This window comes from Diabrotica virgifera, chromosome 8, assembly GCF_917563875.1.
Source record: "Diabrotica virgifera virgifera chromosome 8, PGI_DIABVI_V3a".
NCBI classification, from domain to species: Eukaryota; Metazoa; Arthropoda; class Insecta; order Coleoptera; family Chrysomelidae; genus Diabrotica; species Diabrotica virgifera.
The window spans coordinates 752,394-778,064 of record NC_065450.1 but is presented as its reverse complement, the minus strand read 5'-3'; the positions used below and the strand labels follow the sequence as shown (position 1 = coordinate 778,064).

The 25,671-nt window shown below is 33.5% G+C and overlaps 1 protein-coding gene across 15 annotated transcripts in view; it reads left to right on the top strand.

Annotated features, from left to right (window-relative positions):
• The window catches only part of LOC114337883 (prominin-1), a 940,102-nt gene that overhangs the window by 644,537 nt on the left and 269,894 nt on the right, over positions 1–25,671 (top strand). For all 15 annotated transcript variants that reach the window (XM_050658571.1, XM_050658567.1, XM_050658566.1 and 12 more), the window contains exon 15: positions 12,658–12,816. In XM_050658571.1, the coding sequence (XP_050514528.1) occupies positions 12,658–12,816 (159 nt within the window). The remainder of the gene's footprint in view (positions 1–12,657; positions 12,817–25,671) is intronic.

Sequence of the window (25,671 nt, the reverse complement as noted above, 5' to 3'; positions counted from 1 at the left end):
CGATTTCCTTCTTGATGTTCCTATCCGTGACGAATGTTGGCGATCATCATGGCAATCTTCACTGTATTTACAGCGACGCGGAAAAGCTGCACATATGTTGTGTTGAACCAGGGTCTGAGGTTTTTTAACCAGGATGTTCTTCTGCTTCCTGGATCTCCCTTTTCAAATATTTTTCCTTGCAGAAAGGCTCGTAAGAGGGCATATCTGGATTCATTTCGCATAATGTTTCCAAATTATTCCAACTTTCGAGTTTTTATGGTGGTTATTACCTCTCGGTTCTTCCCCATTCTCCTAAAGACCTGCTCATTTGTGACCCGATCAGATTAGATTAGATAAGAATCGAAAATTAAAACGTTTAGATAACGTAAGTGGGACTTAAAGCGGCCCTATCTATAAGCTGAGCTGGGCTAAGCTGGAGCTTAAGATTTGTTGGTGCAACCAACAATAAATTACCATCGACGTGCTCAGGAACTTTGCGCAATTTTATATATTGTTGTGGAATTTATTTGTTAAAATTACCGTCCTATATAAAATTCTACTGAATATGATAGATGAATCCAGCAACTGATTTTCCATGCCAAAAATCGATAATTATTTTAAAATATAAAAGCATAAAAAGTTGCAGAGAGCTTGACCGCTCTGTATAAAGAAAAATCCTTTCTAATCATTTATGGTTGTGGAAAATGATTTGGGTTATGTATATGTAGCGTTTAACAAAATTAGAAGAGTGCTTTGCATAAGAGATTTGAAGTTGGAGCTAATGGTTAGGTTAGCTGCGTGCTACGTTTTTCCGACTTTATTTTATGGAACGGAAGCTTGGACTTTGAATGTGGCATCAATGAAAAAACTGGAATAATTCTAGTCGTGGGTGTATACAAGAATTTTAAAATTATCATGGACAAAAAACGTCACAAACAAGGAATATTTCAGACATATTACATGTGGAAAGAGATACAACTTGCTCCGACTTATTCTGCAGAGAAAGATTCAAGGAGAATGAAGCATAGGGAGACGTAGAATAGCTAGCACATCTCAGAACATTTCTGTTCTGAGACGTGCTCAGAAAGTTTGCGTAATTTGGTATATAGGTAGTCCATTGAAATGTTACATTTAGGGTGGCATTTCTTAGAGAAGTCAATTTTATTTTAATATGTAGGGGGTTAAGTAAAAGCTTAAGTTCAAGTTTTTGTGGTCGCCGCCCTTGTCCCTCGGTCGCCATCTTGGAAAAGGGGGTTCAAATGGCTTTCGTACTGTATCTCCTAAACTAGCAACCACACAGAAAATATAATTACACATAAAATGTAGAAAATTAAATTTTCTACAATTTTATATTTATTACTTTTTATCGTCAAGTGACCAACAAAAAAGTTATAAACAAAAATAGGAGAAAATTTTGTAACAAATTTCCTTTTGGAGGTTATAACCTTTTTCCGTTCATTTTACAATAAAATAACATCATAGCGATTTTATAGAGGATTTTTCAAGGAACAATTTCCACCGTAAAGTTGTTTAATTTTCTTTATTTGTCTAGGTTTTACAGAGCTCCAAACTTGACCAGATTCTCGAGTTCTCTTAGAAAAACAATAAAAACAAAACCTTGGGCTTATTTTTCTATCTATATATTTATTTATTATAATTTTAACATTCCTATGCTATGCTACTGTTAAGCTATTTTTGACCCTTTTCCCGGCCCCTATGAGGTGGAGTCTGGAGTCGCGTTTTTTGTGGGGTATCCCCAATAGGCCTAATCCACGGACAATTTCTAGACAAAATAATATTATTTATTACAAGTCGACAGAAATATCTGAAATTCTCAAGGCCAGACCTATCATTGTGAACATTGTGTATAATTTCATGGCATTTTGCACTTAATGTCCTATTTTTCAAGACACTTGTCATGTATATTTGTATATGTTTATTAGATTTTTTTTAAACGTATTCTAAATAAACAACTAGTCGACGATTTTATCTGGCAATGTCGCAAAACTACTGATTTCGTACACAATGCATTTTAAACGGATGCTTACTCCCTGCACCAACGCGTTTAACTGAAGTAAATTGAATATTAGTAATGTCGATGTTTTCAATATTTCATTGGATCAACTGAAGAGATCTCTGGCTTTATGATGTTCATTGTTGCAAAAATGTCTGTTTCATTGTTGTTAATATTTCTTGTTAAATTTAGTGTTATATGTTAGGATTGTTAGGTATATTTGTTACATCTTTTATTTTAGGTATATTTTGATTGTATTATTGCATTGTATCTTCTTATGTGTACTACTTTTTTGTGTTGAGGCTAGTTATTATTATTATTTACTTTATAATTACACTTTTAATGGGGTTTTCCCGTATGATTAATAAATGAAAAAAAAATAAAATAAAGTCCCCTCAGTGAGTGAGTACTCCTGAGTGACCTTCGCATTTTCAGATATTTCTGTACAATTGTACTATATGTTAAATAAAATCTATCATAGATATTATTTTTTCATATTTTTCGATGGTCTAGGCTGAGAGTCAAGATCTGAATCAGTATCCGAGGTGAATTTTTATGGTATAATGAGAGTTAGAGTTGGCATCATTGTGGGTAATTCATTTTCTTCAATTTAATGTTGATATGTCCACGATGTTGCTGCAACTTTTATTACCACAATAGAGGCACACTGCTTAACACTTCCAGTTTCCACTGCATCTGCTAAAGATGAATTTCATAAGCTCGGGGGTACTGGAGGCTTGGAAGTTTGGATTGGTATCCAAAATTTTTCATGCTTTTTCCAGCCCCAATTTTCTGGATCACAATGTTTACCGAGCCATGACTGAATCTGGTGATACACTCGGAGTCTGTGGAAACGGGCTGCATCTTGTGTTCGAGATGGTGAGAAGAGATTAAATGAATTTTTTGTCACTGTTTTAGCGAATCATTTGTATCTCAGGGTTTCCAGAGAATTGTCTTTATGTCCGCCATATAAAGAGACGAAAAACGGTCATCGACAACAGTGATTGAAGATGGCTCGACTTTCCCACTGACAAATAATTTTCCTTAGAGGTTTCTTACAAATAAAATAACCACCACTTATGATGCGCTCTTACAAAAAACACATAATGCATATCTAATCACAAAAATATAAATTTTATCCACAAGACTCTCAATAATATTATCTATAAAACTCAAAATAACTTTCACAATTTTTAATACGACTGCACGTGGCCAAATAGGTAGCACAACTGTAAGAATAAGTTGAGTAGAGGGGGACCAACTGTTGTGCCACCTAGGATAAATTATAATAATAAAAGTAAAAGCAGGCAGATATTCAGTCCGATACGGGAGAAAAATGACGTAACTGAAAATTTTGTCAATTTCTGTTTATTGCGCAATTAACTTCTAAAATACTATGTAAAGGTGATACAAGAAGACCGAACTGTAAAAATGTGCTTAGCCACTATAGGGTAGTTGCGTCGTTACTGAAATATGCGCTATGTTAGACCTTGTTTCAGATGCCTATTGACGCAACTGTAGATAGGGTTGAAAATGGGGCGATTAACCCGGCACCTGCCACGTGGCTTTGCAAGACGTCAACTGCCACGTGGGGTGCTCACAGCACCCGTTAAAAACTTTCTCTGATCTACTTGATCATAAGCAAAATAATGTGGTGAGTTACACAAGAATATAAAAAAACATGTTTTATTAACTTATTAGCTACTATAACTATTAACTTATTAGCTATAAAAGTTAAAAAATAAAATTAAAAAGGTGTTATAAGCAAATTAGCAAGTACCAACCCATAATAAATGAAGTGTAGTAAAACATATAAAAAATTAAGATTTATTGAGCATAGAGACTATATTAATAATTTAAATCAGTTAATTACAATAAAAAATGTAAATCTGACCTGTTTATTGAAAACACAAAAAAAAAATTTTAAACTTAAACTGCCAGATGACGACTCCCCGATTCGGCTTTAGAGCTACAAGTTCAGAATGACACTAAATAACAACTTCAAACGCAAACAGATCTATGCTATATAATATTATAGAAAGCTACTATGACGCACAGCACGGTTAACAAACTTGAAATACCAAATATTTGATGAAAATGTGTTATGGGGTGCTGGTAGCACCCCACGTGGCAGGTGCCGGGTTAAATTAAGATAATGAAATTCGAACCAATATCGATGAAAATAAAAGCCATCGTTGTCAAAAAACAAACGCCATATCGATACTCCTGGACGATTACTCTTCATTTAATGCCTATTTAAAATATTTAGAAATCGTTTTTTTTTGCTCTTCTGAAGAATTTTGCATTTTGTGGTTGCGTCATTCTTCTTCTGAACCAGCAAATTTGTCCTCAAACAACTTCTTGAGCTTTTTCTATATTATATGCTTAGGGTTCAGTTTTATAGTGGGGAGAAAGGTCAAAAATAGATTAATAATAGCATAGGAATGTTAAAATCATTAAATTATATGTATAAAACAATATTAAGGTATAAAAGTATGCCTAATGTTTTGTTTTTATTTTATCCTTATGAGCATTCCAGAATCTGATTAAGTTTGGAGCACTGTAAAACCTAGATAAATAAATAGAATTTAACACCTTTATAGTGGAAATTGTTCTCTGAAAAACCCTTTACAAAATTGCTAAAATGTTATTTTGTTGTAAAATGAACTGAAAAAAAGTTATATCCTGCAAAAGGAAACTTGTTAAAAAATTTTTACTTATTTTTGTTTATATAGTATAGTATAGTTGATCCAAAAGATGGCATAACCCAGACATCCAAAGTGAAAGTTATCCTTCAACACCAAATTGTTCTATATGGTCCACACAATGTCCAGAAAAAAGTCACACCATTTTGAGCGTCGGGTTTGGGTGGGAGAGGGAGGAGAAATCGGTAAATTCGTAGTTTTTTAAGTTTTTCGCTAATATTTCTAAAACTATGCGGTTTAGCATGAGAAACCTTCTATACAAAATTGTTCTACATTAAATTTGAAATAAAAAAGGCCCTATGCATAATCTTTCTAAAATGAATGGTTCCAAAGTTACGGAGGTAGTATAGTATAACTGGTCCAAAAAAAGGCCTAACCAAAACATCCAAGGTAAAAGTTTTCCTCCAACACCAAAATGTTCTATATGGTCCACATATTGTTCAGTAAAAAGTTACACCATTTTGAGCGTCCGGTTTGGAAGGGAGATGGGAGAGAAGCCGGTAAATTAGTAGTTTTTTTAAGTTTTTCGTCAATATTTCTAAAACTATGCTTTATCGTAAACAATGTTACATAAAAAAATGTTCTACATGAAATTTAAAACAATATATGTTCTATACATAATTGTTATAAAATCAACGGTTCCAGAGTTACAGAGGGTGAAAAGTCGAAGTTTTCGATACTGTTTATATTTTTTGGGCAATATTTATGATATAACTATACCAAAAACCCAGACATCCAAAGTAAAAGTTATCCTCCAACACCAAATTGTTCTATTTGGTCCACATAATGTTCAGAAAAAAGTCACACCATTTTGCGGAGGGTTTGGGGGGGGGGAGAGAAATCGGTATATATAAAAAGTATCGAAAACCTCCACATTTCACCCTCCGTAACTCTGGAACCGTTGATTCTATAACAATTATGTATAGAATCTTTTTTGTTTTAAATTTTATGTAGAATATTTTTCTATAGAACATTCCTTACGCTAAAGCATAGTTTTAGAAATATTGACGAAAAACTTAAAAAAACTACTAATTTACCGACTTCTCCCCCATTTTCCCCCTAAACCGGACGCTCAAAATGGTGTAACTTTTTACTGAACAATATGTGGACCATATAGAACAATTTGGTGTTGAAGGAAAACTTTTACTTTGAATGTCTGGGTTAGGCCTTTTTTTGGACCAATTATACTATACTACCTCCGTAACTTTGGAACCGTTCATTTTAGAAAGGTTATGCATAGGGCCTTTTTGATTTTAAATTTAATGTAGAACAATTTTGTGTAGAAGGTTGTTCATGCTAAACCGCTTAGTTTTAGAAATATTGACGAAAAACATAAAAAACTACGAATTTGCAGATTTCTCCCCCCTCTCCCCCCCAAACCCGACGCTCAAAATGGTGTGACTTTTTTTCTGAACATTATGTGGACCATATAGAACAATTTGGTGCTGGAGGATAACTTTCACTTTGGATGTCTGGGTTTGGGTCTAACTATACCATACTACACTTGACGATAAAAAGTAATAGAAAAAAAATTGTAAAAAATTAAATTTGTTACATATTATAAATATTTCATTAGATTTTCCGCAGAAATGGTAGTTTACGAGATATATCGCGAAACCTCTCTACACCCCTTTTAAAAGATGGCGACCGGGGGAAAATGGTGGCGACCCCAAAAACTTGAACTTAAATTTCTACTGATCCCCCTACACATTAAAAAAAATTGGCTTCTTCATCAAATGCAAGGTATGGCCTAAAAAATGTAACATTTCAATGGACTAATACTGTTATGGAATTTGTTTAGAATTTGCTTATAACGAAAAAATGAAATAAACCTTTGTCCATGTTATAAAATGAAAAATTCTTTTAAAATATAAACGCATTAAAAAGTTAAGCAGACAGCTTGACAGTTTTCTATAATAGGCCTGGATCCCGCGTAGCAATAAAATAGTACATTGTGTACCTAGTAGGAAAAGTTTAACATTTCCGGACGCTGTAAATATTGCCGTCGAGGTGCAAGCCGAGACAATGCAATACAGTATCCGGAAATGTGGCTTTTCGAACATTTAAATTATATTAAAATAAACATGTTAAAGTTTTCAAATAGACATATTAATATTTTGACTCAAATATTCGTGATGCCACCAATAACAGGTTTTGTAACTATAGAAAAAAAAAATTGAATTGTCAAATTTGACGCATTTGCTTATCTTTAGCAGTATTTCTAGTGTTTTCTTATGTTTTCTGTGATTCTAATAATTTTAAACTTAACTTTTTATTGTATTTAATTATTACATTCTTGGTTTCAGACTATTTTATAATGTATTGAAATTATTGAAAATAAAGTAGTTCTTTAATAAATTTGTTCTGAATCTGCTGTAAGGAAAACATATTTCCTTAGAGTAAGGAAATAACATTTACTCACAATCGGTTAGTAATTTACGGATTTCTAGCCTTTGAAATAATCAGGAAGCGACTTATTACTTACTTTACTTTCCCATCTAGCCGGGAAAGTACTTTCCCGGCTAGCATCTCTCACTTTTCTACCTGCAAATGTCAATGTCATTTTTGATTAAAAGATGGTTTAGAAAGAATAGAATCAACTCAACATTTATTTAATTAAGAAACAACAACAACAATAACAAAAAGAAAACTATTTGGAATTATAAATATTAATAGTTACACTGGAATTATGATTACTATTAACGGTTAAAGTAAGACCGTGTTGCTCAAAATTATGAGTTTCAGAAGTAGATGATGACGCCGACGTTTCTGGATTTTCTAGATGAGACAACATATTAGCAATTTTTATTGTTACTTAAAATAATTCATCTTATCACATAATGAAAATGGATACAGATATTTGAAACGAAATTATTATTGGTAGATTGTGAGTATTAGAAATCCCTAAACTACTAACCGATTGTGAGTAATAGTATATTACTTTATGAGGCGGAGAAGCATGACTTTTCTTGACGCGCCCGATATTACGCGCCGAACGAAGTGAGGCGCGTAATAGAGGGCAAGTCAAGAAAAGTCGCTTCTTTGCCGAATAAAGTATACTATTTTTTCTTCAAACGTAGCAATTTTCAACCATAAATAGTACAATTCATACGCTATTTTTACTCGAAATTAACTGTGACAACTATCAAAGTCGTCTATATGTTAGAAATTAAAATAATTAAGTCGTCGGTGGGATAAACCCTCATGATTCGCCAACATCGGGAATGATTGCTGAAAGTTGTGCTCGACCATCAGTATCATCAACAATCAACAATAATCAAAAAAAATTTGTAATATAAAAAATAATTTGTCTAAAGTGGAAGTAGTATTTATATGGGCAAAAGGGCATGCCGGTATACTGGGTAATGAGAAAGTGGATGAGTTGGCCAAAGATGCAATAAAAAAAGGTGAGATACTAACTCACATCTTATCGACAGATGCAATAAACGACGTCAAAGTTAGAATAAATAAAATATGGAAAAAAGAATGGAAAAACATTACAAGCATGTCAAAAAATTTATATTTTTCTTTACATCAAGAACTTCCTCCGCCACCTGAATACATATTTAAATATAACCTGCCAAAGCAAGATATTTCTACTATCGTCCGATTAAAAACTCGACACGGGAAATATGAGGCACATCTGCACAAATTAGGAGTAATTAATTCATCAGTATATTTTTGTGATAATGTTTCGATTAGAGATTTAAACCATATTTTCTTGGAATGCAAAATTAACGAGAGATATATAAATCAATTATATTACAATTTACGACAAACACAAGTTCATTTTCCAATTAGTATAGAATATCTACTAAGCTGTCATAAAATGGAAATATTTAAATTACTCATAAACTACTTGAAAGAAACAAATATAATCATTTAAGTGAAATACGTATAAATATAACAAAACTAATAAATTGAGGTAAAAATAAAATAAAAATCTGTGGCTAACGGACTCGCATCCAAGCCATTTTTTTCACACACACACACACACACACACACACACACACACACACACACACACACACACACACACACACACACACACACACACACACACACACACACACACACACACACACACACACACACACACACACACACACACACACACACACACACACACACACACACACACACACACACACACACACACACACACACACACACACACACACACACACACACACACACACACACACACACACACACACACACACACACACACACACACACACACACACACACACACACACACACACACACACACACACACACACACACACACACACACACACACACACACACACACACACACACACACACACACACACACACACACACACACACACACACACACACACACACACACACAACAATTACCAATGCGTATCAAGAGTCGGGAACATTTTTGCACGGTTTCAATTTTGAAAATGCCTCATTAACTAATTGTACTTTTAATATTACTATAAATAAAAATGATGTTTAATTGTTGTTAATGACATTTGTATTGTTGCTTTGTGACATATTTCATATTGTTGCCATGACAACATTTTTCCCTCCGTAAAGAAATGGGAAAAAAACTGCTGCCGGCGGAGACATCAAACTTTGACATGATCAAGTTAGATAAGTAATGTCATCATTATTTGACGTTTGAAGAAAAAATAGTATACAAACCTCGCGGGAACTCATTCTAGCCTCGCGTCTGTAGTTTACCTCGGTGCTTCGCACCTCGGTAAACTACCTTGCCGCTCGGCTGAAATAGAGTACTTTCCCGCTAGGTATGTAATATACTATTCCGTACAGTTATTTTTAGTTTCCAGGCAACGGCTAAGTATAAGGAAATATCGAACGTTTCTTTAAAAAAATTTGTCAAAAATGTTTAAATAAAATTCCTGACCGATTTTCGGAAAAGTTTATTAATAACAAGCTGAAAATTTTTTAATTGCTTCACGGTGTCTAGTCTGACAAACTTTGATGTACGGGAACACTGAAACAGGGGAAGTTTTAATTGGGGAACAGATTACAGGTTTCGAAATTCAGACTATGAAAACGTCCCATGTATTTTGTCGGACAGAACTTCCAGTTGATTTGTTACCATTTCATTAAACTCTCACACAAAAATCAGACTGATATTTACCACCAATATGATTCTTGTCATTTGACATGTTCTACATGTCGGATTAAAATACCCAACGTGTTTCTCGGTCAACCATTTTTTCATATTATATTATACAGTGTGTTTCGTAAAAAATGGGCCATAGCTGAACCTCAGATTCCGTGTAAAAGTTAAAATTTTATTTAAATATTATTCTTGAATATTTCCTGACAGACATGGAATAACAACACTAAATTTGGTAAACTGTGGTTTTTTGGGATGAGAAATCTAAATTCTCCACCAAAAATGATGTATTGCCCAGAGGGCGCCACATACGTCTTTCAGCGCTCATATAATACGTTCAATTTTGTTTATCCTCCACTCTATGTACTTTTTGAATCAAAATTTTTATTCTCTTAATATATCTACTAAAAAAGGAATAATACATTTTTCTATGGATGCTATACAATATGCAACTTCTCTCACTACTTACATACATTCAAAACGAACAATTTCTCAGGCTGTGAGAAAAGTCGGCCATTGCAGTGAGAAATGTTTTTTCTCACGGGTTCCATACGTAGAATCGCGGTTTCCATGGTAACATGCACAATACAAACACAAATATTTTTGTCAAATAAAATGTGTCAAATCAAAACTTACGAGGAATTACCTTTCAAAACTGTTCAAATATAACTGGTAACTATAATTTTAAATAAATATTAAGAATATTAAATACCTACATATGTGTATAATATGTATTTCATTTCAATTTTGGCATATAATCTACATAATAGCACCTAAATTATTTAATTCTGAAGATTGAACTCTTGACAAAAACGCATCCATAGAAAAAGTACAGTGTACAACACGTGAGAAAACGACATATTTCTCCCTCGCTTGATTTGCGGCACTCGCCTCGTACCGCGCTCGTGAGAAATATGTCTTTTTTCTCTCTTGTTGTACAATATACTATAATCTCGCTAAACTCAACTGTTTTCGAGATAAACGCATTTTAAATCTGCGATACAACATACTTTTTTGCATAAAATCATTGTAGTTAGACCCGAAAAATAAACTTAACACCATAATAATTGTGCCAGTTCTCATATTTATATCATTGCATCGCAAATTCCATTTGAAGAAATTTGTGATACATTTTTGTAAATTTTTATGGTTTTATAGTATATTAAGTATGGAGAACGGTAAGGGTTTTATACCGATCGAAGACAATTGTTTGGAGGAGGAGCGGGGCGACGACTCCAATTATTGTCTGAGATCGGTTATCCTTAACGTTCGACATGCTTATAACGTTTTTTGCACGATTGATACCATTATAAATTATAAAATTAAACATTTTCGTCATATTGACTAGTTTCATTCATTTTATCAAGATAGATACTTTGGTTGTTAGGTAGTAACTAGGGTGCATAACAACAATGGAGAATTGAGTTTTTATTTAGTTGTCAGTAATTTTAAGTACAATTTTGATTAATATAAATTAAAATATGAGCGAAAGTGAATTTGAAGAAATTGAACGGGCTTGGGAAGAAGGGTGTTCCGCAATTATTCCCGAAAAATCCAAAATCCTTTATCAAAATACCTACCAAAGTTTTAAAAAATGGTGCGAAGGCAAGAATTTAAGAATCGAAGAAAAGACTCTATTGGCATATTTCGTTCAAAGACATATGCAGTTGAAAGCTCCTGGAAGCTTCTGGGCAGAATATTCAATGATTAAATCCACCGTTTTTCTTTATGATGGCATTGATATTTCCAAGTTTTCAACTTTGATCGCGTATTTGAAGAGAAAAAATGTTGGCGGGAGCAATTTGAAAAATTTCTGATGGAAGCATCGGATGAAGAATTTCTAGTTCACAAATAATTTAACAAATTGTACCATAAGTTTCAATATTAATAAATAATTCGTTAGTTTTCTTTATTCTTTCAAAAAATAAATTAAAATTAAGAGATTTTTTAACTCGACGGTAAGTGAATTACTTACCGTCGACTTGGATTACTTACCGTCGAGTTGCTAGTAAATGTCACCTACTGACGTAAAATATCTCACAAAAAACAGTCAAAAATGATAAATCATGCAAAAAGTTATTTTTCGAGTGTCACTAAAATGATATGCAAAAAAATTATATTGCCTCGTAGATTTTAAATGCGTTTATCTCGAAAACGGTTGAGTTTAGCGAGATGAATGTAGTATATCTTTTTTAAGTAAAAACATTAAGAGAATAAACATTTTGATTTACAAAGTATGTAAAGTGGATAATAAAAAAATTTAACCTATTAAATGAGCGCTGAAAGGCGCATGTGGCGCCCTCTAAGTAATACATAATTTTTGATGGCGAATTTAGATTTCTCATCCCAAAAAACACGCGCCTACCAAATTTCGTGTTGTTATCCCATGCCTGTCAGGAAATATTCAAGAATAAATAAAATAAAAGTTTAACTTTGACACCCTGTATTTTGGTTATTATCAACTTTCGTTCAAAGGTAAGTTAGCTAAATCGACCTATTTTAAGCTCGGGAATCTGAGGTTAAGCTATGGCCCATTCTTTACCAAACACCCTGTATATAATAAATTTGCTATTGAATAAACTTAAAAACAACCTGCTAGTTTTCACAATCATAAACTTTTTAGGATGACACGTTCCACAATTAAAATCACGTTCCACAATTAAAACTTCCCGTGTTCCAGTGTTCCCATACATCAAATGTTTTCCGACTAGACACCGTTACGTTATTAACAAATTATCAGCTTGCTATTAATAAACTTTTTTTGGTACGCGGGACCCAGGTCTATAACGAAAAATCCTTTCTAATCATTTTGTTGTTATTTTTTATTTTTCTAGGTTAGAACACAATTTATCAGCCGCCTTATTAGCTACTTAGAGGACTTATACAGTTACGCCAAAAGGAAAATTTCTAAGGAAATAGGAAAATGTCGTCCCCTTTGGGAAATTTTTCACTCGAGTCGAGTCTACGCTTGCAAATTAATTGTGGACCCGCTGGTAAGAGAAGGAAATGGATTTTACTGAGTAGATAATAAAAATTGCCACCGACGAATCTCAATCAATTACTTCCTCTCCATTGCATGCTTAGAGCCGGGAATTTTCCTTACATTTTTCTCTTTTTCTCTCTAAATTAAATATTAAGCCTTAACCGGTCATGTGAAATTATTGGACACAAAGCATCACTTGCAGTGCTTAAGCGTGGCTGATTTTAACATCTATATTTAGGAAAGTTCTTAAATCTTTATGAGATTCTTAAAAGAAAATAATTTTGTTTTCACCTTTAAGTAGGTACTCACATGGAATTTACATAATATATAGTACGTTTGCTCACGGTTTTATCTGTAAATTTTAAAGAACCCCTTCGATTAATATATGAAATTTGGCATACGCATAGCTAACATTCCAAAGAAAAAAAGTGATGTACCGATGTGCGCTTTTGCCCTGGGGGTAAGTTCCATCCCTTTTCGGGGTTGCAAAAATATACGTTGAATTAGAGTTTTTTCATTTTTTGGATTATTTGCAAGTTAATATTATGTTCATTTTTCAACAAAAAAAAAACACGTTTTTAAACGATTTTTCGCAAATAATTCAGAAACTAAATATTTTTTCGAAAATAATATTCTTAGCAAGAAGATAGCCTGTAAAAAAGTGAAAATAAATGGTGTATGCATGAGTTCTGTAGACCTAGTAGAAGCAGAGTTATAGCTAATGAACAATTGGTTCATATTCGCCAAATTCCAAATAGAATATTTCAACGTGAAATATCCAAAAAATGAAGCACTTTTTGGGGAAAACTCATTTTAAATTTTTTAAAGTGTATAAAAAAAGCTTTATTTCTGCTTTTATAAATAAAGTTTCTAGCAGCAAATGTAAGCAAGTAACTCTCAAAATAAAGTTGTTCCCTTTTGTTAAAATCACCCCCTAATGAAATTATTCGTCACGGCTTCACAAGTTGCTTTACATAGGTTGTGTTTCTATGATCTGTAAGTTTCATCGGTTCAAAGTACTTACTTTTGAAAAAATTTGGTTTTAAAGCGAAATTTTTAAAAATATTAATTTTGAAAAAATAGTTATTTATGTACCAAATCAAAAAAGTTACTCTTTATCGAACGAGTTTGATATTATGAGCAGAGCGAGCATAGCGAGCGAGGCGAATAACAGACGAGTTCGATAAATAATCTTTATTGACCCGTGTTGAGCTGCCCCCCCCCCCCCCACTTGCAAAAATTAAAAAACAAATAGCCCTGATTTATGAGCTATTTATGAGCTCTCATATTCCGCAAACTAAAAATTTTGAGCTCGTTCCACTGAGCAGGAATTTAATACTTTATTGGGGGGGCTGAGTCAGCCCCCCCACTACTTAAAAATAGGAATATTGAATCGGTTTTTGCGGCATAATTACGTGCTATTTATGAGCTCTTGAAATTATATAGTTTCGATTTTTGAGCTCATCCCCTTCACCCCCAAACAACCCTTTAATTGATTTAACTTAAGAGAAAAATGCTGAGAAAACTTAAAATATATCGTATTGCGGATATAATTCCTATAGCTTATATACTCTAAGAATAAACTATTAAATCACGTGCATTTCGATCATTGAGCTACAACCCCTGCGCAAGAAAACCACCCTATCTCCCCGGCTTAAGAGAAAGTTGAACTTAAATGCATTAAATTAAATATTTGGCGACTACATATTATTTAATAATTTATAAGCTTCCAAATTACGCGCAATTTAGATCAGTAAATTGCAATTTATTTTGTATAGTGCAGTCACTAAAGGTAAAACTCAACGATTACCTTCAATTTCGGAGAAACCTTCATCGATTTTCACGAAAATTGGTCAGTGGTTAGAGGATACCTCATGAAACAAAGGTGACATGGTACCACCTTGCGTCCTTACCCTGAGGGTGGATACCGCCCCTTCTCGGGGGTGAAAATTATTTTATAAAAAATAACTGCACAAATCTATAAACAAATTATAAGGAAAATTTATTATATAAAGTTATTAAAATAAGTCGATACTATTTTAAGTTTTAAAGATCAAAAATTTTAATTATTCGTGAAAAAAATGCATGTTTTGAAACGGTTTTTCGTAAATCACTGAAAAACTGTAAGTTTTTATAAAAAAGTTAATAGTCGTTTAATTCGTATAGCTTATATTAAGAATAAACTCTTCAATCACGCGCCTTTCGATTATTGAGCTACAACCCCTTCGCAAGAAAACCATTCCATATTCCCGGCTTAAGAGAGAGTTGTATTTAAAATAATTTAAATCAATTATATGGCGACTAGATATCGTTTAATAATATATAAGCTCGCAAAATATACGCATCTCAATTATTGAATTGCCATTTTCTTTCTATAGTGCAGTCACTGAAGGTAAAAATCAACTATGACCTTCGATTTCGGTAAATCTCCATTCATTTTCACGAAAATTGGTGAGCGCATAGAGGATACGCCAAGAAAGAAAATTACAAATAACAACTTAGCCGGGGGTATATGTCACCCCTTCTCGGGGGTGAAAATTACTTTAATAAAAATAACCCCACAAATCAAGAGAGGGACAAATTCTAAGCAAAATTTTCTAAGCAAAATAATTTTCACCCCCGAAAAGGGGCGGTATCCACCCTCAGGGTAAAGGCGCAAGGTGGTACCATGTCACCTTTGTTTCTTGACGTATTCTCTAACCACTGACCAATTTTCGTGAAAATCGATGACGGTTCACCGAAATTGAAGGTAATCGTTGATTTTTACCTTCAGTGATTGCACTATACAAAATAAATTGCAATTTACTGATCTAAATGCGCGTAATTTGGAAGCTTATAAATTATTAAATGATACGTAGCCGCCAAATAAATATTTTAATGCATTCTAAGTACAACTTTCTCTTAAGCCGGGAAGATAGGGTGGTTTTCTTGCGAAGGGGTTGTAGCTCAATAATCGAAATGCACGTGGTTTTATAGTTTATTCTTAGAGTATATAAGCTATAGGAATTATATCCGCAATACAATATATTTTAGGTTTTCTCAGCATTTTTCTCTTAAGTTAAATCAATTAAAGGGTTGTTTGGGGGTGAAGGGGATAAGCTCAAAAATCGAAACTATACAATTTCAAGAGCTCATAAATAGCTCGTAATTCTGCCGCAAAAACCGTTTCAATATTCCTATTTTTAAGTAGTGGGTGGGCTGACTCAGCCCCCCCCCCACTAAAGTATTAAATTCCTGCTCAGTGGAACGAGCTCAAAATTTTTAGTGTGCGGAATATGAAAGCTCATAAATAGCTCATAAATCAAGGCTATTTGTTTTTTGATTTTTGCAAGTGGGGGGGGGGCAGCTCAACACGGGTTCTTTATTGACGTGGTGCATGTAAAATTTTCTCGCATTTTATATTGGTTTTAACACTTAGGTACTTACAATTTACAATTTAAGAACTTTTTAAATTTTAAACGTCATAATAATTTCATGACAGTGATGACAGATAACTTTTGCAAGATTGTTGCTTTCGATTTTTAATCGATAGTTATCAATATTGAGTAATTACTAAATCGGTCAAGTTTTAATTTATTTTATATGAATATAATTGCAAAATGCTACATAATTTCACATTTTGACATAAATATAATTGATAATATCGCAAACTGTGTACAATATTTTTAAATAACTAAAGTAAATAACTTGCAAGTTACTCAAATAAATAATCAATTACTGCCATCTACCACTTAAATTCAATCTCGATTAATCGCGGCAGGTAAAATAAAATTCTTCTTTCAGTACAATAAAGTGTTACTTTACTGCCGCAAATGAGGGAAAATGAGTACAATAATGAATGACTTTAGTGACGGTTGACGATAAAATGATTTTTTTCAAAATAAATTAAAAATTATTAGATTTATCAAAAATCTTAAACCGTAAAAAAGTCGAACCTTTTCTGAATATTTTGTATTTTTTGTTTTTCTGTAATATAAAAATTGGTTAAGATTTTGTGTTTCTAAATTTGCCTACACTCGTGATTAGCAACTCGTTCAAGCCCTTTCAACTACAGCCCTTTTAAAAATAAGCACTTTGAACCGATGAAACTTACAGATGATATAAACAATATTCCACGAGTAAAGCAACTTGTGAAATGGTAACGATTAAGTTTATTTGAGATGTTAATTAGGGGTGATTTTACGGATTTTTTTACAAAAAAAAGGTGGCAAAAAAGGCAACCAGCACTTAGTGCTAGTTGCGCTCTCTGAACTAAGTAAAAATTAAGACAGTTTTGGCTTCGCATTGCAATTGAATAAAAATAGTATTTATTTTTAACGAATTTATTCTTTTATTTTCACCATACCGTACCTATGTACAGAGTGAGGCTGATAAACGGCCTATTAAAAATATCTCGAGAACTAAAGGCAACAGAATCATGAAAACTAGAATATAGGGATTTTGTAGAGTGGTCCAGTTCATGAAAATATTTTCATATACCTGCTACTTCCGGTTATACTGGAAGTTTCTTATAAAAACGTTTTTTAAATGGAGCACGCTGTATATTTTTACATTTTTAGATTTTCCTCGATGTCTTCTTAATTCGTTGTTTTCTTAATTTCGTACTATTACTCACATTGTAGAATTGTAGTAGTTTGACATAAAAAACTCTATTTATATTCAAATGATTTTTAATATAGTCTGCTATCGTTACGAATTATTAGTATAGCTAAATTTTTAATTTTAGTATATAATACAGGATTGATCGAAACTCGGATTAAGCTTCCTTAAACAGAACACCCTGTATTTGAGTATTGTAATGAAATAATATTTTATGGGGCTTTTTTATTTCTTAAGCATTTCCTAAACCTAACTGCTTGAATTTGTGAGTTATTGGTGTTTCAAGCCAAACGTTAATTGCAACAAAATCTACGTAAAATTTTAATACGTTGGCCGTGAAAATTTTCAATCACAAATAATTTTTCATAAAAAAAAACAAATGAATTTAGACTGATCCTTAAAATTACCAATAATGGTTGAGCTATAAAAATACCTACGTAGTTAAGATTGTTAGAGCCATTAACAATTAAGCACAAATAAAAGCAGTTAGGTATATAGGGATTGCTTAAGATAGACAGATGTAAAAAACTTCTAGTTGTATCATCATCATCATGGCATCTACACTCCTAGCGGAGTGATTGTCGCCCTCTTTGGGCTCTTCCGATTCGTTTGTCGCGGTGAATCAATCCTCATTAACATTTTCGTTTTACAATTGGTTGTGTGACTTGGCATCTTCTACAATTTTGCCCCATTCGTTCCTGTTTTTGCTTCTGGTTACCCATTCTCTGACTCCCATCTTCTTAAGGTCCTCCACTATCTGGTTCTCCCATCTAGTTTTGGATCTTCCTCGTGGTCTGCCTGATACAGGTCTCCATTTGGAAATTTTCTTGATAACGGCTTCTGGAATCCTCGTTTCTATATGTCCCATCCATCTGAGTCTCTGTGCCTTGATAAATATGACGATTTCTTCTCCTTTCAGAAGTTCTCTTATTTCATTGTTTCTGTTCTGTTCTCCGAATTATTTTCTGTTCTAGGATCCTCAATCTTTCTTCCTCTTTCTGTGTCAGACACATTACTACAGCAACATATGTGATTACTGGTCTAATTGCTGCTTTGTAAATTTTCAGTTTTGTATTTTGAGTAAGCTTATTATCTTTGAGGAAGTTACTGTAAGGTAGGTTCGCCAAATAAAGCCCGGTTGCTAATAAAGCCCACTCGCCCTTATTCCTCAGGATGGACAAATAATGGCAGTATGCTGCAATGTACAGACGCAGTAGAGCCATCTAGGTGCAAATTGTGACACTAAGTTGAGCAGCGACGCGAACTGTCGCTTTTATATGATCATTCGTTTACAGTGGTCAATGGGTAAATATCCAATCTAATATTGAGGTTAGTAGGCTTTTGTAATTTAATACGATTATGAGTGCGATTTTTTTTATTCTGCATGACATTTGTGTACTTATTAGTTGTACTTTCATAGTACCTGAATTACCTTATGTTTATTAAAATGTAAATAATGGTAATGTCTAAAAAACATTGATCACCTGCAGTGTTCCTAATAAGGCCCGGGTGGGCCTTATTAAGACTACGGGTGGGCCTTGTTAAGACCACTACAATAACACGTTTTATAAGTTTTTAACTTTGTTTCAGAAAGAATACTAAAAAGCTTAAGATGCCTAGAGTTTTATGGACTAAAGAACAAATGGCTTTGGCCTTGCAAGTAGTTAAAAATGGGATGTCAGTAAGAACAGCCGCCAAAGAATTTAATATTGCCCGTCGAACACTTAGGAATCATTTGCTTAGTGGAAAAGCGGAAAAGAAACTTGGGCGCCCTTCATGTTTAACTCCCCAACAAGAATCTGAGTTGTGTGGAAGAATTTTTAGGCTAGCTGACGTTGGAATGCCTCTGACATCAACAGTGATAAGACGTTCTGTCCATGAATATTGCCAAAGAAATGGCATATCTGCACCTTTTATCGATAAAAACTTAGCTGGTCGAAAATGGCTCAAACTTTTTTTAAACCGACATCCCGAAATAGTTAAAAGAAAATCTCAATTCATGAATCCAGCTAGAGCCGCCAAATTAAACAGATTCATAGTCAATGACTATTTTAAAAATATCCTGCAAAGCCCTCAACGCATTTTTAATATTGATGAGAAAGGTTGCCACCTAAACCTTCATAAATCACAACAGGTATATGCTCGTAAAGGTGTCAAACGAGTTCATTTGATTTCGCAAGAGCACGCTGAGAATGTGTCAATCGTCGGTTGTGGAAATGCTATAGGACAAATAATTCCACCTATGATCTTGTTCAAAGGAAAAAGAAAGAATAATGAATGGTATAACAATCTTCCTGCTGGAAGAGTTATTGAAATGACCGAGAAAGGAGGTATGACTACGCCAGTTTTCATTAAGTGGGTACAACATTTTGCTAAGTACAAGCCAGTAGGAAGAGTACTACTTATTTTTGATGGAACATCATCCCATTTGGATGTAGGTATTGTTGATGAAGCCGAGTCGCATGAAATTACGCTTTTTTGCCTGCCAAGTAATTGCACACATGAACTGCAACCTATGGACAAGGCGGTATTTAAAGCCTTCGAATCTTACTGGGACGACGAAGTTATCACCTACTGGACAAATAAACCAGATCGAACGATCAATAAATTTTCGTTTGGCACAATTTTCTCAAAAGTATGGCTAAAAGCAACTGCAGCATCAAATGTTATTTCAGGTTTTCGTGCTACGGGAATATACCCGTATGATCCGAGTGTCATTCCTGACATAGCTTTTTGCCCATCAGAAATAACAGAAAATAAATTCGACTCAGAAGATTCTGCTATTCCATCAGCTTCGACTTCCGCAACGAATAATCCTATTGGCAGCTCCACTCCAGACAAAAAAAAAAGAAAATAAAAGCTCTAAAGGAGAAAAATACGCAAGACAGCTCTGAGAGTTCTGACGGTCCTGACAATGAATTTTCAGTACATGACAGCTCAGAAGAAGAAAACGAAATGTCAGTAAGTTTCAACGCAGTGTTAATAACACCAGAATTGGAAACTGGAAAACGCAAAGGTGCTAGAAAGAAATCCCTGGACTATCGAGCACAGGAAGTCACAAAATCATTGTTTGATGAAGCTGGTTTAAATGACCCTAAAAACCAATCAAGAAAAGGAAAAACTTGGCAAACTAAAAAATAATCAAAAAACAACTAAAAAAAGGAGAAGAGAAAAATAAACACTGCTCACTTGAAACCTCAAAAAACAAAGAAGAACGAAAAGATAGTTGGTATTTTTTCGTCTGCAATGAGGATGTCGTTAAGGATATGCGACTTTGTGACAGCTGCAAACGATATATTCATGAAGAGTGTGTAGGACCTTCAGCAGATGATAAAGACTTAGTTTTCATATGTCCAGAGTGTTTGCAATAATTATTTTAAGTACCTATTATTTTTTACAAAATAAATGTCCTACATGTCACCTTTGTTTAATTTGATTAATGTATAGTTGCACCAATAGACCTTAAGCTTAAGACGTGGAACGTCAATGCGACATAAGCTGAACTGGGCTAAACTGGAGCTGAAGATCTGTTGGTGCAACCAGGCATAATTGTCACATTTAAAAAGTGGGCCTTATTAAGAACATGAAGTGGGCCTTATTAAGAACATGGTGTTCCTAATTAGGCCCAGAAGCAACCATTTTTTAAAGACTAAAAAGTAACAACTCATAAAACATTTGACAAAATTTAAAAATCTCATATTAAATTTAAATATATGATTTATCTTCTCTGTGGTTTTCAGATTTATATCGTGATTTTATTTATCAAAAAACAACTAACAAACATTAAGTAGGCCTTATTTGGTCAACTTACCTTATTTCCAGTAGGTTCTGTTTCCTGCCTGGATTCTTTCTTTAATTTCGATACTTCTATCATTAGTTTCATTAACTGCGACTCCAAGATATGTAAAATGTTCTACCTTTTCAAATTCATATTCACCAATATTTAAGCTTATCATATTAACTGGGTTTTTTCTTAAGCATATTAGGTATTTTGTTTTGTTTTGATTTATATCTAAACCCCTTTTGGATGTTTCTTTGCATAACTTCGGAAATTATTCCTTTAAAGTGTTTAGGTTTCTGCTAATTAATACTATGTCGTCAGCATACGCCACAAGTTGCGACGTCGATGTTTCTGTAGCTTTTATTTTTCCTTCTATAGCGACATTAAATAGTGACGTTGATAGAGAGTCGCCTTGTCGTACTCCACTTGCTATTTCTATATTTTTGGTGATTCCGTTATCTTTAATTATTGCTGCAGTCGTTCCTCTCATTGTCATTTTCGTGAGCTTTATAAGTTTCATTGGTATATCTAGGTTTTTCATGTCTTCTATTAGGTCTGGTCTTGTTAAGCTATCAAAGGCTCTTGAAAGTCTATGAAAAGGATGTGTAAGACTGTGTGATTTTGTGAACTGCGTCTATTTTTCAAATGATGAAAGGGTTGCCAATGCGAGTCCATTATACAATTGGATATGGTAATTGAGTCAATACTCGCAATCTATAGTTTGTATTTTTTATTAGTTGTTATGTAATCATGGGGCAACCGGTTTCGAGTCTTACAATATATGACTCATCATCAGGCCCAGTACAAAAAGTCTTCTCTATACAAACTACAAGCTAAAAAACACAAAACGAGAGACATGTACACATATATATAAAACATGAAAAACAACTTTGTCTTGGTTTCAATCACATACAATAAAGCCAAGCAACTGTTTAGTATTGAACTCAACAGTCCATATCATGTAAAATGAGACATTATATCATTGGGAGCGACCAATCTGATGAAAAGTGCTTGGTATATAATTTGATATATATGCTACCATCAATCCTTAACTAGTCAAGGGTCGATGGAGTCTTGGTAAAATAGTATGCGACCAAAAGACATAATACAAATTTTCTTTAGTAAACGGTATCTACTTACATAACAGCCATAGAAACTGTTCCACAGCTAAAGATGTACCTGGAAGTCACCAGCCCCATAAGAAAAGTTGACCAATCAAACAGCCCTTAGTCTCTTATTGTTAGTTAGTTAAGTGCAATTTGGAACCGTTCAATAAATTATTTTATACTGTGTTCCAAGTGGTGTGTGTTATTTCTCTTAAACAGTTGTTCTTGTCCAATTTAGCGGTTGTTTTTCATGTTTTATATATATGTGTACATGTCTCTCGTTTTGTGTTTTTTAGCTTGTAGTTTGTATAGAGAAGACTTTTTGTACTGGGCCTGATGATGAGTCATATATTGTAAGACTCGAAACCGGTTGCCCCATGATTACATAACAACTAATAAAAAATACAAACTATAGATTGCGAGTATTGACTCAATTACCATATCCAATTGCGTCTATTTTGTTGTCCTTCCCTCCCTAAATCCGTGCTGGTAGTCCCCTATTTTAGTTTCAATGTGTTTTGAGAGTTTTTGTCTGATTAATGATATCAATATTTTGTAGCAGCCGTTTAACAGTGTTACTCCTCTATAGTTGTTACATTTTTTGGTGTCCCCTTTCTTAAGAATCGGAAATATCCATCCAGTTTTCCATTATTCGGGCATTCTTTCTTCTTCCCAAATTCTTATTATTAGGTCATATATTTTCCGTTGTAGTTCTTCTCCGCCTCGTTTTATTAGCTCATTTGGGATTTCATCTGGGCCTGCTGCTCTCTTTTGTTTTAGATTTCTTTTCACATGTAAAAAGTCCTCATGTGACGACTTTTTGATTTCGATTCCATCATCATGGTCTGTTTCTTCTGTATATTCGAGAGAACTTTCTCTCGCCTTAAATAACTCTTCGTAGTATTTCTCCCATATTTTGGCATCAATCTTAACTCTGAGTTTCTTCTTGTTTTGTGATTTTATTTATTTGTTCTTTACATTATTCTTGCTATTTACTTCCAACTCTTCTATAACTTCATCAGTCCATTTCTTTTTTTATTTGTACAGCATTTGTCTGAGTCTTTCTTTTTTCTCCTATACTCTTCCAGATCTTCTTCTCTACCTGTCTTCATCCATTTCGTTCGAGCTAGGTTTTTTTCCTGGTTGCTGTTTCGCAGTCTTCGTCATACCATTCTTTTTGTCTTTTTATTTTTTTGTATCCTATTACTTTCTCTGCTACTATCAAAATGTGACCTTTTATTTCTTTCCACGTTTCTTCTATGTTATTATGGTTCGAAACTTTTAAATTTGCTTCAAACTCTTTAGAATAATCTTTCTGAACCGTATCCGAATTTAGTTTCCTTACGTTCCAATTTTTTCTTTTCGTGAATTTCTTTGTGTCCTTAATTATTTTCATTGCCAAATTTCCTATTACTAGGAAGTGCTCAGAATCTGCATTTGCACCACGATACGACATGACATCTTGAATTGTTCTCCTCCACTTTTTTGAAATCAAAATATGATCGATTTGATTACCCTCCGTTGATCCTGGTATTAGCCATGTTACCTTATGTTCTTTTTTGTGTTTGAAGTGTGTGCTCATTATAAATGTGTCTGTTGCTGCTGCTAGGTTACAAAGCATTCTCTTATTAGTATTCGTAGTTGTGTGGAGAGTTTCCTTACCAGCTACGTCCTTGTATATATCTTCCTTTCCTATCATTGCGTCGAAATCACCTAGTAAAATTAATACGTCATTCTTGGGTTTATTTTCATATATCTCTTCGAGTTCCTCGTAAAAATCGTTTTTGTCTTCCTCATTCGCATTCTCGGTGGGAGCATATGCGTTAATTAATGTTAAATTAGATTGCTTGTTCTTTATTCTGACATAAGATAATCTTCCACATATTGCTTTGAAATCTATCACCTTGTCCCTTAATTTGCTGCTAATTAGGAATGCTGTACCATTATGCCCTTGTCCTCGAGTTGTATACTAGTATAAAATAGTTTATTAAAGAACTTCTTAAAATGTCATCCAAATGGGTTGCAAAACGTTTTTGATCTAAATTAGATCATCTTCAGTGCCTAAAATGAAGTATTTCCACGTTAGATTAAAGCAAAAGGTTAAAATTGTGACTTTTAATTAAATAAAAAACAAAAAAAGAAAAAACATGTGGAAATTACTTACATTCTTTTAAGTAGATGAAACTAGCACACTATTAAAAGTGGTAACCTCAAAATATATGGCTTACAAAGTATTATTTTATAAAATACGACTGTTTAAATGCAAATATAATCTTATCTGAACGTTAACTGAGTTTTAATTAATTTGGGACCAAAAGGCAGTACACACAATTATTTATCTCATGGACATATTTTATAATGTGTGTTATAATATTACTACAAAGTTATAAGCAACTTCTGGTATAACCGGAAGTAGCAAATATACGAAAATATTTTCGGTTAATCGATCACTGTTCAAAACCCCTTTATTCCAATTTTCATGACTCTGTTGCCTTTAGTTCTCGAGATATTTCTAATAGACCGTTTATCAAACTTACCCTATATATTATGTATTTACGCATATGTAATGTTCATGCTTTCAAATTAATTGTAGACCCACTACTAAGAGAAGGAAATGGATTTTATTGAGTAGATAATAAAAATTGCCATCGACTAATCTCAATAAATTACTTCTTCTCCATTGCATGCTTAGAGCCGGGAATTTTCTTTATATTTTTCTCCTTTTCTCTCTCTCTAAATTGAATATTAAGCCTTAACCGGTCATGTGAAATTATTGAACACAAAGCAACACTTGCAGTGCTTAAGCGTGACTGATTTTAACAGCTGTATTTAGAAAAGCTATTAAATCTTTGTGAGATTTTTAAAATCGTATTCAATTTTTAAATTGTTATTAAATCTTCTTCTTTTTCTTTCTCGAAACTCCTTATGCCCCTCAGGGGCGTCGGAGGTTTTATTCATCCTCTATCTATATCTATATCTTCCATTTCTTGCGGTCCTTTGCTAACTCTTTCATTTGTTGATGTGGTTTTTCTTTTTCCTGTCCAATTTCTATAATCTGATCGATCCACTTCTTCCTTGGCCTCCCTTTCCTTCTTTTACCATATCTTTTTGATTCCATCACCTGCTTTGGTAGTCTTCCTTGTTCCGTTCTTTTAATGTGTCCATACCATTTTAATTTTCTTTTTTGGATCTTGTTTATTATCGATCCCTGTTTCAGTCTTTGTCTAATATTTTTATTTCTTATTCTGTCCAATATCGTTTTTCCTGCTATTTTTCGCAGCTGCTTCATCTCCGCTGCGTTTATTGTACTGTCTATTTTTGCATTGTTTACCCATGTCTCACTTGCATATATTAAAGTTGGTACAGATATTGCATTTTA